We start from the raw sequence: 12,300 nt of genomic DNA on the forward strand, positions 1-12,300 counted from the left end.
AGGTGCTGGTTACTGATTGCAGGGGCAGAGGAAGTGGAATGACAAGCTAGAGAAGCTTCTTGTTCTGATGATGTAGTTTGGGATTGAAATTGGTTAAGAGCCATGCATGTTAGTTACTGTGGGTAAAGTACGGGATGTTAAGGAACTCACATGCTTTGGATGTGAGTGAAACTTATATAGGGAAACAGCTCTGCTTTTCCCTGAATAGGAGGATTTATTTTCATCTTCCATCAGTGCAGCATCGCTGCAGCCTATGCCAGCTGTGATACTGCTATTGAGTGCTGCACACAATGAAGGTATGAATAAATGTGTAGAACATGTTCAGACCGAGACCTCTACCAAAAAGGAAACTGCTTGAAAAGCTGGGAAGAAAAAGCTTAACTATCTCATGTCACCTGGCTTAAATTGGCATCCACATGAATTGATTGCAGGTTAGAAGTTGTTTTTTTTTTTTTTTAAACAAAAGCTAGTACATTGTTGCAATTAATGTTGTAGTCTGTACCTGTGTGTAATTTGGAACCTGCTCTTGGCAAAAAGTCAGTTTGAGAGATGTGGGTTAATAAGCTTCTTTTAGTCTGCTGTTTTGCTCTCTGAATTTCTTGGGAAATCTTCCTGTTAAATTTAAAGCAAGAATTTTTGGGTGCTTTTGAGATGCTTCATACAACTCATGTGCTGACAGGTTTGGAACTTGTTGTAACCTCTTAGAAAAAAGGACCTGGCCTTTACTCAGGGACAGCTCCCTGCAAGTGCCTGAACAAACAGAAGAGCGACTGGAAATAAATGTTGGAGCAATTCTGCTTTTGTCGCAGGCCATTTTTCAGAATCATGCACGACTTCAGAGCAAAACAAATTCCTTCGCTGGGGCTGGAGGAACTTCCTGCCTGGGGATATAGAATAACATGGAAAATGCAACAGCGGTGTTATGTAAATCCATGGCCTGGCCTCATCTTGAATCTCGTGATTGGTGCTGATTGCCTCCTCTAAGAGACAAAATAACACACAGCAGAAATAGGAAAGTTCTTGAGAAAGAGATGATGAAAATAATTGGAGCCAATAGCGGCCTCCGTATGTTTTGTGAAATTAGGGGGGAAGATAGGGTTGTTTGGTTGGAAAAGAGGGTGGAAATAGAGTAGAGGTGAATAAAATTGTGGTTCAGTGGATTGGGATTGGGAGTCAGAGGGCCTGGGTTCTGTTCTTGACACTAACCCTGCTATGTGACTTTGGGCAAGACCTTAACCTCAGTTTCCCCATCTGTAAAATGGGGATGATACTTGTGTCTTTTGAGCTGTATGGATGAAAAGTGCCCATGTAAGGGGGGGGGTATTAAAATAAAGAGTGGAGTGGATTGGGCTCCCTAGGAGCTCCTGTAAACAAAGAATGAGGGCACTTACTGTAATTAAAAGGCAATTTCAAGTAGATAAAAGAAAATTGTTTGGGGTTTTGAAGTAGTGCAGCAGAGTAAATTGAACCAAACAAATACTAAGAATAGCTAAGGAGAGGAGACCTGGAGCACAAGGAATGTCTTTTTTGTGGCATAAGAACTCCCCTGTGGAACACTCTAATGCAGGATGTTGGACTGTTCCAAGTGATTTAGTGACACTCCAAAAAAGATGAACAATTTATATGAATCACAGTTTCTGCCAGTACAGTATCTAAGACACATGTTGCAAAGGCTAGACATCTTGTTTTCTTCATTTGTGCTTGGTAGAGACCCCAGCTGAGAGTGAGGCTGTTTCACTGTGGTAGGTGCTGTACAAACATAGATCCTGACAGTCGTTATTGGGAGGAGCTTACAATGTAAACAGACAAGACAGAATTATTGGCGCCATTATGCAGATGAGGAATTAAGGTGCCTGGATTAAAATGACTTGCCTGAGGTCACACTAGAAGTCTGTGGTAGAGCTGGGAATTGAACCCAGGTCTCCCCAGTTCTTGTCTAGAGGTTTGGCTACAAGCCCGTCCTTCATCCACTTACTCTTTTGGGGAATAAGCTAGTTACCAGTTGGGGACAGGAAAGGCCTTAGTTAGGGATTGGGGCCCCTCCCCCAGAGATCTGACCATCTAAGTAGAATAGCTGTATTTTGTAGTTGTTGACTTTCTGTGAAGCATGCATTGTTCTTTACTGTTGGAAAGAGGAGATACCTGATGGGATGGGCCGTTGATCTGTCCCAGGATGGCAGGACTGCAAGAGGATGGATTGCTGAGCTGCATTGCGTGGATCAATCTGGGAGCACTGGGGTGTGCTGTGCCGAAAGCTCGTGTGGCCAGTGCTTTGATGATGATGGGCTCCAGCCCTTCATCCTGAGGATGGACAGTCACTCTGTTCATAATGTCCGACTTTGTGGGCTGATCTATGTTATGAGGAGAAACTTCAAAGTTTTCTGTAAGTTCCAGCTAGCTCTGCTTGTTGCCTTGCAAAGCTTGTTGGCCTTGCAAAGCAGCAAAGCTTGCTTGACTGGCTGTGATTTGACACTGTTCTAGCTGGTTACACATTATGTATGCTGTGTTAGGCATTGGGTTGTATTTACTTAGCGTGTCAGCTCTTTGGGACAGAGGTTGTCTTTTTGTTCTGTGTTTGTACAGCACCTAGCACCAGGGGTCGTGGGCCATGACTGGCATTCCTAGGTACCACTGAAACACAAATAATAATGACTAGCAAATGATGTAGATGAGATTCTGTTGCTTGTGACCTGTTTGATTGAGTTTGTGGTATGTAGCTTACAAAGGAAAGGAGCAGAGGCGAAAATGGGTTTTTTTTGAAACACTCACTGAAATTTTGGTTTCCTTAACTTGATTTCTCAACTAATTACACTGTCATTTTGTTTGGAAACAAAAATGTGTCCTCAGGTTTGTTTGGTTTTTTTGGTTCCTCCCCCCATCCCACACCTTGGTCTCTTCCCCTTTTTTCCATTGGAAAAAGGGCCAGGAGAGGGCCAACCCCCTGACAACTTTCATATTGAATCATTTATTCAGAAATGAAAAATTCCAGGTAAATTTTTGAATGAAACAAACAAACAAAAAAGTGTGAGAAACCTGTGGAAAATATTTACATTCCCTCTAGTGCTGGCTGAAAAATGTCTCGTTATCACAGTATTACAGTGCGGGAGGGCGGGACCTGGGACACAGGTGAAGGAACTCACACAGCGAATCTGTGGCCGAGTCAGGAAATGCTTGGCAGCTCCACAGGGTGGAGTCTGAGATGATTTTGGCCGAGGGAAGGGGGCAAACTGGGATGCTGTGTCTGGCGGTTCGTGATAACGGGGAGAGAAAGATCATCTCTTTTGGGATAGCTTTTGGTCTCCTCAGCTTACAGGGCAGCTGGTGTAGAGGCCAACTACCACCCATAGTGCAGTTAAAGTTCCCTTTGATTAAGAGGGGAGGGTTCGCTTAATGGTCTAATCACCAGCGGTCAACTTCTGTTTGCCTTACAAGTATAGTCCCATTGACATCAGTGAGAGTAGGAGTTGGTCCTAGACTCAGTGCAGTCACAGGTTCAAATCTAAACAGGGGACAACACATCCTCTTCTCCTTCTCAAGCAACTGAGCTCCACTCAGCATAGGGGGTTGGGGTGTCTCATTTGAGTCTCTAAAAGCCACAGTCCTCTCTGCTCTGTGGGACTTTCCTATAAGGAGGAGGTTTGGACAAAGAATGGCTTCTCCTCCCGCTGATGTGCCCTGAAAAGTTTTTGGTTGCTGCCCTCTGCCCCAGAAGTAGCTGTGTGCAAGTTTAAGGGCTTTTGGATGGAAGGGGCTATACAGATGTGAACTGCTCCTGTTTGTTAATCAAGTAAAGTCAGTCACTCATTTCTGTGTCCCGTTGCATAATTTCTGTCCTTTTGTTCCTTGGCTATTCTGATCTCTCAGGAAATTCGCTTTATTTTCAGCTGTGTGGCTTTTTTCCCTGCCAATTACATTTTAAAGGGAGATTTAAAATATAAAAATTGTATTTGGGGGGAAATCCCTTACCCAAGTTATCATATATTTAAAAAACTAAACTTTTTTTCTATATATCTTTTCACTCATTCTAATGTTGGGGTCCTTTTTGATTTCATGTGGTCTTGGCAACAAAGCTGGAGTGGTCAGTGAAGCATGATGTCCTCTGGGCCATAGGCACTGACTTCTCCTCTTTTCCGTGGGTGCTCAACCCCTTGCTCTGCCCCTGGCCCCACCCCCCACTCCACCCCTTCCATGAGGCCCCGCCTCTTCCTACCCCTTCCCCGCCCCATTCCAACCCCTTCCCCCAAGTCCCCACCCCCTCCCTGCCCCTATTCCAACTCCTTCCCCAAATCCCTGCCCCAGCCCCACCTCTTCCCAACCTCCTCCCCTGAGTGCACCACATTCCCGCTCCTCCTCCGCCCCGCCCCCCGAGTGTGAAAACAGCTGTTTGGCGACAGCTGGGCAGGAAGTGCTGGGAGGTAGGCGGAGGAGCACGGACATGGCGCCTGGGGAGGAGGATGTGGGACAGGAGGGGAGGGGAGCTTGGCTGTTGGTGGGTGCAAAGCACCCACCAACTTTTCCCCATGGGTGCTCCAGTGCCTATGCTCTGGACACTAGCAAAGTTTGGTTGTTTGTGTTTTCCATGCTGCAGGGAACCTTTTTCAATTATGCAAACACTTGCATTAAATTGACGGTGGTGGGGCGGGGGAGAATCAAGCCTTTCTAGTGACAACAAGTCAAGTTCACCCCTTGTATAACTTCTTGACTTTAGTGGAATTACAGCTGGGATGAATTTGCCTCATTATTTTCTTATTTAATCTTTTGTTTTATCATTAACATACACAAACTTTCCATGCAAGTACTAACAAATCTTATTCAAAACCTGTGTTCTCTTTAAAAAAGCCATTTGTGTTTGATCAACCTCCTCTCATTATCTGTGTGTTTCTTTGGTTGAAATTCCAAAAATGGTAACTGTACATCACAAAGTCATCTTGATTCTAATCTGGCTGTCATTTTTTCCATGGAAAGGATTTCATAGGCTTTATTTCTCCATGTCACAAACGTTGAGGGATCTGTCCTGTTTTATTATTTTTATGGCACCTGTCTTAAACTCCAGGCTTTTAACAAAATTAAAACTCTCTAGAAATTGCAAGCTGGACCCAATTACAAAACTCCCCCTACAAAACTCCACTTTACAGTATCTGGTGCAAGGTGTTAATACACAGTTCAAATCTAAATCTGAGCTGCAAACTGGCTGACATTTTCCCTTTTTAGCTGGGGGAAATGCCGGTTAATTGCCCCAGTTGTAGAGTGAGATGTGGATAAAGGGCGAATTGTACCACTTAAGCCCCTGGTTTGGAGCCAGCAATAAAACAAAGGAGGGCATGAGGAATCCTAGCTATTCAATTCCTTTGACTCCATTCTGGTTATTCAGCAAAAGTGGCTTAATTTAAACATTGTATCTGGCCTCCATTAGTCTGACAGTTCCAGCCTCATTTGAAAAGCTGGTGTCATTTATGACCTTTTCCCAGTCCCTACCATCTTTCAGTCCGCAGGGGTAATTCTGGTTGCAATGTGGACCATATACAGTCCTTTATAGGACTGACAATTGTCTTCCAAAACAGAGCTGAACTAACTGTAATTTATTTTGCCTTTGTCTCCAGCTGCCTTCTGGGGAGATATTGCTTTAGATGAAGAGGACTTGAAGCTGTTTCAGATAGACAGAACTATTGATTTAACAAAGCATTTGAATGAGAATACAAGACACACTACAGGTAAGTGCAGTTAATATGAGAGACAATGCCTTATTTACATAGGCTTTATTGCAAGAGTAGATCTGAAGAATCAGCCCCTCAATCTCATTTGCTAAGGATGGGCATGATCCTGCAGCCGTTGAAATGCATGGGCAGTTTTGCTGCTTATTCCAATCAGAGGAGGATTGGACTCTGCACCATTATGAAAACTCATGTCAAGAATTCTCATTGGTAGGTGTCTTGACCCCAACTCTCATTGGTCCTTACAGGTTCTGTGGCTGTATGCTGGCTTGGGCGTCTGTGCTCAGAAGGTTCCGTGAAGGGCATGGGGGAGAAATCCTTGAGCTCAGAGACTTGGGAAAAGGGTTCCCCAATTTCTATACCCCAGTCTCCTAAACACAATTCTTCTCCTCATCAGGCCTGTGCACATTCCTGCTTTCCTCACATCCCCTTCTCCTGATGATGCTTCCCCCTCCACATTTCTTAATTTGCCATTTCTGCGGTGTGCATATCTCAATGCGGCAGTTCCCCCAGCAAACCCTGCAGGAAGGCTGAAGTTGGACCGTCTCATACAGCTGATGATCAGTTCCAGACCCATCTCTCTCCTTGCATGGCCCTTATCGCTGTAGTCTCTAGGCGCCTGCTTTTCTAAAACGGGGGCACCTCGGCACTCCAGCACTAGCAGGGCTGTTTTCAGTCCTTACTGCTTGTGGGGAGCTCCGTGCTATTGTGAGAGAAAGGTCACTCCTGGGGGAATTCTGCACACAATATTTTAAAACTCTGCCAATTTTGTCAAAATAATACTATATAATCATGCCAGTTTCAATTATTTTGGTAATTTATTAAAAAATACTGGTCAGCGAGTATGTCTGTAACAACACAGACACACACACACACAAATTCTCCCAGGAGTAGAGAGTTAAAGAAACCCCTACGACAATCCAGTTCCTCCTTCTCTGCCCCCTTCTTCTCTCTCCCCCGCCCCTCGAGCCCAGCCAAGGCAGGGGCAGACACTCACCCTTCTTCCCCCTAGAGCCCAGCTTGGGGGGGGGGGTTCAGACACTCCCCTCCCCCCAGAGCCCAGCCATGGGGCCCCCTCAGCTCAGACACTCACACCCCCTACCCCTCAGAGCCAAGCTGTGCCCCCCCCCAGCCCACTCACACCCATTCCCCCCACAGCCCAAGAGTACTGAGTGGAGGAGGCAGAACATGTCTACCCTCCCCTCCTCACACACTTCTGCCACCAACATAGCTAGTTAGACTGTTAGGCAGGCACTTTGTACTGCAGCATAGCAGGAATAGCATCCATTTTGTCAATTTCTCCCAGTTAGTGTCCCTATCCTGGTTCTCCTTATTACTCAACACATTAATCGTAGGTTACGGATTGGTAGAAGAGCATTCCTGCTGTGAGGCATGACTGGAGGTTTGCCTGCAAAGCAAACCATTGTAAGTGGTGAACCTGGGCAGATGACAAGTAGATTTTAGAGGAGAAGGTGGGGGCTCTGTTTGCCACAATCCTATTTTTAAGCTGCTTGGGCTAGATGCTGCTAGGGTATTAGTGGAACAAAGCAGATGTGGCACTTGGCTGTGCTAGTGTCCGGTTGGGGGCTTTTCTATTGATACTGTGCTGTTTGCATTTGATTTAAAAAAAAAAAAGGGGGGGGGGAATGTGACAATAGCCACTGCAGCGAGTGGATGCTGATCCTGGCCAGGTGACAGGGGTGTTGAGCTTCTGTAACCCTCATCTGTCATGTGACAGGGGTACTGGTCTGTTGTGACTTCCAACTCATGTCAAGTGGCTGGGGCCTGGTAATAAAGACCAGTCTTACACCAGCGCTGCTGTGTTCCATTTGTTTATTACAAGGGGCAGGGCCAATGTACGATAGAGCACTCCAGGATTGGTGAATGGGGAGTGTGACATCACTCCATTGGTCCCACCCACCTCAACATTCATTAATCCCTGCATCCCCATTAGTGCAGATTAGTAAATTTTGTGAGTTTTCTAGTGGGTTTATTTTGTTTTGCTCCTGTGCTGAGCACATAGGAGCCAGTCTGTATCCGCCCCAGAGAGTTACAAATCTGACAGGCTGTGGGTTCTTTACAGTGGGTGAAGGGGCTGATTCTTTGTATTTTGGGCTTGCTCCTCCCTTGAGGGAATTGAAAGAGGGTGGTCCACTTGAGGAGGGTGAATGACTGTGAACTGGCGAGGGGGACTCTATTGTGGGAGAGTCCGGTTCTGGGCTTTTTCTTTCTAGTGGGAAGAATGTGACCTCTGTGCAGAAACAGCCCAAGATGTTTTATGAATGGGGCCCCTTGGATTATAACATTTCCAAGTTTCCTAAAACTGCTAATCGGATTAGTTGTCTCGAGGAGGAAGTACTTAATACATATATACAGACACCCGGCCTCTTCATATCAGAGAGCTGCAGCCCTGAACAAGCTACCAGGCCCTGCATTCTGCTGTCCCTGGAGTTCCTTCTCCCAGAAGATGTTTTTTGGCTGGGGGGAAAAATGTGCAATTGGTGATTGTTGGGCATGTTTTATTTTCCTCTGCCCCGCTGTCAGGTGATTGATGGGGACTGCAGTTTCCAAGTTCCTATCGATAGTGAAGTAGCTCTTTAATTAAAACATGATCTTTCTGATTATAGAGCCTCATAACAGTCATGTATCAGCTCTGCCTGACATGGATTGCAAGCCAGCCTGTGTCCACCACTCTTGAAGATTTACCATTCTAACCCCACCCCTTTAGATTCCAGAACAGAATGCTGCTGCCTGTCGTGTGTGTGTGTCAAGAGACACAGCCATATCACCCTCCACTGGGAAGGAAGGGTGGCCTAGTGCAGTGGTTTTCAGCTTGTGGACTGCTTGCAGCCCAATCAGCACACAGTGTGGCCCATGTGACATCCTCAGGGCCATGCAGGTAGTATATCTATTGTGTGCATGCAGCCCACATAACACACGCAGCTGTATAGGTGGCCCACAACGGTTGAGAACCACTGGCCTAGTGCATGTGGCACTAGACTGGCCCCTCAGGCCACCGGCTTCCTGCACAACCATAAGCAAGTCACGTAATCTGTCCTGTGCCTGCATTCCCCATTTGCAGCATTGCCAGCCCCATGCATTCATAAGTCATGAGCCACAACTCCAAAAATGATGAGACTACCTTAAAAAACCATGAGATATCGTGACAGGGTTGGAGAGACCCCCCTCCAGTGCGGGGCGAGTGTGCCCCATGTCCCTTAGGGTGTAGGGGTGGGGCATATGTAACCTGCATCTATGCCTCCGTAGCCAAAGTCAATATACTCAATCCTGTTAGTAGGGCAATGAGGCCTAATGGCCAAAGTCAATAGATTTGCTCCAGTTGGCAGCACAGTAAGACCTAGCGGCCAGAATCCATAGATTCACCCCTCTTAGCAGGGCAGTAAGGTTGAGTGGCCCAAGTAAATGTATTTGCCCATGTTAGCAGGGCAGTAAGGCCAAGTGGCCAAAGTCAATAGATTCGCCCCAGTCCATAGGGCAGTAAGGCCCAGTGGCCTCAGTTGGGGAAAGGGGCCAGCATGCACAAAAAGGGTGGGTGGTGGTGGCCTGGCTAGGGGGGCCTGGGGCCTCCGTCTCCACCAGGCTCCAGCCCAGGGCTCTGGTAGTGGCGGGAGTGTGCGCCAGTAAGTCAACAGGGGTTCCGACCAAAACACGCTGACTCAAAATTCCAGTTCACCACCTGGGCCACTATCTAATTCCCCTGGGCTGCTTCCTACCATGGTTCCCACTGGATGTCTGCTATCTCCAGGCTCCCTGGTCTGCGCTGTCCCTGGCGACTCTGGACTCTGTGGAGCCTCCGTGGGTACCCTGACACCTGCCTGAGTTGCGGCGTCTCTGGTTCCCATGGCCTCGGTCTTTGGCTGATCCTTGGCTGGAGCCTGCAGCTTGATTCCTTCCTCTCCGGTGGTCAGCCCCAATGGAGCTGAGCTGCTCCCTTTTACGCTAGTGCATTTGGAGCACGCTCAGTAGAGTTGAGGGGATGTGGCTTCCTCAGCCCAGAATGTAGGGTTAACCCTTCCCTGTCACTGATGTTAATAAAATGATAGTTTGGATTTATTTTGTCATCTGGTTTCTGAGTGAACACCCTTAGGGTGTTCTTGGGTCACTAATTGTGAGTTTTTCTCAGCAACCGCGAGAGTTAGGAGGTTACTTCTTAAGAATGAAATCTGAGATTCTCTTGCAATCTCTTGGCTCTAGCAGCTGGACTTTAAGAAATAAACCAAATATTATGAGGCTTATGGTAAAATCCTGAGAGCTGGCAACACTGCATCTGTAAAAGGAGGATAATGGTTCCCTACTTCTCTGGGATGTTGAGGGTAAAATCCATTAGGGAGAAGGCATTTTTGTACTCCAGTGAATGGCTCAGAATACAGTACAGTTCAGTGTTCCCATCTCTTAGTTTGAATAGCCTCCATTGTCTGTCAATACTGTGTGTCTCTCCTCTTTTTCATTCTCTATTCATCTAGCACTGGCTTTACACAAACTGCCTACTTTTGGTTCAAGAGCATTCTCCTCTGCAGCTGCCATCTTACATCTTCCAACTCTCTCCTCCACTTCTGATTTCCACTTAGAACTTCTCTTCTTGTCTGAATTTCTCTGTCATGACTGAACCCTTTAACGTAATCAGTCTTTAATTTAACACAGTGACTTGGCACAGTCCTGTAATTTATACCATATACCATCTGCTGCCCTGGATTACTTAAATCCTTTTGGGATATAGGGCCTTATCTGGCAACCTTAACTCACCGACATAGTCTTGTTTGTTTCAACAGAGCTACCTTTGTGAGGATTACTCACATGAGTAAGAGTTGTAGGTCTGAGCCCACAGCTTTGTATAGTTTCACACAAGCTAAGTATTGTGTTCTTTTATTTATTAGTAAAAGTCAGACTTTCCAAACACCGCTGAGAAGGACGGCAGAAGCAAGGTGCCTGCTTCAAGCTAAACATCTTAGCCATGCATTTTGCCACGAACATTTTTAGGTGTCTACACGCTGACTTCTATCAGCCCAGCTTAAGTGTTTTAGAATGCAGAGCCTTGAGAATATTTGCCAACAGCAGAGATTAATTCTGTATCAGAGTGATGAAATACATTCTTGTAATAGGAATGTCATGATCGGAAACCACCAATTAATTAGTTGATATCTTATCCAACCCATGGAGACCGTTGCAGACTTCACTCCAACATCTGTTCCAAAGTGCTTTGTTTGGTCAAATCTTAAATGGCTCCTGTAGTGGGACTGTCGTATTCCAGTCTGCTGCATTTCACCATAAGATATTTTTCTTACTATTCAACCTCAGTTCTCTTGTTTTTTTGCATTGTGTGCATCTATTCTGAAGTGTGACTGTAAATTGCTATTTTGGAGTTAGAAAAGGAGTACTTGTGGCACCTTAGAGACTAACCAATTTATTAGAGCATAAGCTTTCGTGAGCTACAGCTCACTTCATCAGATGCATATCGTGGAAACTGCAGCAGACTTTATATATACACAGAGAATATGAACCAATACCTCCTCCCACCCCACTGTCCTGCTGGTAATAGCTTATCTAAAGTGATCATCAGGTGAGCCATTTCCAGCACAAATCCAGGTTTTCTCACCCTCCACCCCCCCACACAAATTCACTCTCCTGCTGGTGATAGCCCATCCAAAGTCACTTTGATGGAGAGTGAATTTGTGTGGGGGGGTGGAGGGTGAGAAAACCTGGATTTGTGCTGGAAATGGCTCACCTGATGATCACTTTAGATAAGCTATTACCAGCAGGACAGTGGGGTGGGAGGAGGTATTGGTTCATATTCTCTGTGTATATATAAAGTCTGCTGCAGTTTCCACGATATGCATCTGATGAAGTGAGCTGTAGCTCACGAAAGCTTATGCTCTAATAAATTGGTTAGTCTCTAAGGTGCCACAAGTACTCCTTTTCTTTTTGCGAATACAGACTAACACGGCTGTTACTCTGAAACCTATTTTGGAGTTGTGTGTTTATTCTGGCTGTGACTGCAGATCAAATCTGATCTATTTACATATGAAAATATTTTTTTCACCTCACTGCCATCTTGGAAACCTCATGTGGGCTTGCTGTTACTTATTGTCGTCTACAGCTGAATTATTACTAATGGTCCTGCAGGCCTCTGTGTTGCCTGTCCAAGCCCATTGCCCTCAGTGAATTTTCACAGGTGTAACTGGCTAGAACTTAGTAGTGTCTTCTGTTAAGGGTGAGCAAGAAGGATCCAGCTCCTTTCAGGTTGCCAACTTTCTGCTCGCACAAAACCCTTACCCTGCCCCCTGCCCCACCCCTCCTCTGAGGCCCCCCCCACTCACTTAATCACCCCCTCCCTCTGTCACTTGCTCTCCCCACCCTCACTCACTTGCTCATTTTCACCCGGCTGGCTCAATGGGTTGGGGTGTGGAAGGGGATGAGGGCTCCAGCTGGGGTTACAGGCTCCAGGGTGGGGCCAGAAATGAGGAGTTCAGGGTGCGGGAGGGGGCTCTGGGCTGAGGCAGTGGGTTGGGATGCGGGAGAGGGTGAGGGCTTCAGCTGTGGGTGCAGGTTCTGGGGTGGGGCCAGGGATGAC

At 46.4% G+C, this 12,300-nt stretch overlaps 1 protein-coding gene across 1 annotated transcript in view; it reads left to right on the forward strand.

The window, feature by feature from the left end:
• TLL2 (tolloid like 2) overlaps nt 1–12,300 on the forward strand; it is a 182,534-nt gene that overhangs the window by 56,044 nt on the left and 114,190 nt on the right. Inside the window, exon 2 of the mRNA XM_084632912.1 lies at nt 5,601–5,711. Coding sequence (XP_084489038.1) covers nt 5,601–5,711 — 111 coding nt within the window. The remainder of the gene's footprint in view (nt 1–5,600; nt 5,712–12,300) is intronic.

The sequence above is a fragment of the Lepidochelys olivacea genome (genome assembly GCF_965140295.1).
Source record: "Lepidochelys olivacea isolate rLepOli2 genome assembly, chromosome: 7".
Lineage (NCBI taxonomy): Eukaryota > Metazoa > Chordata > Testudines > Cheloniidae > Lepidochelys > Lepidochelys olivacea.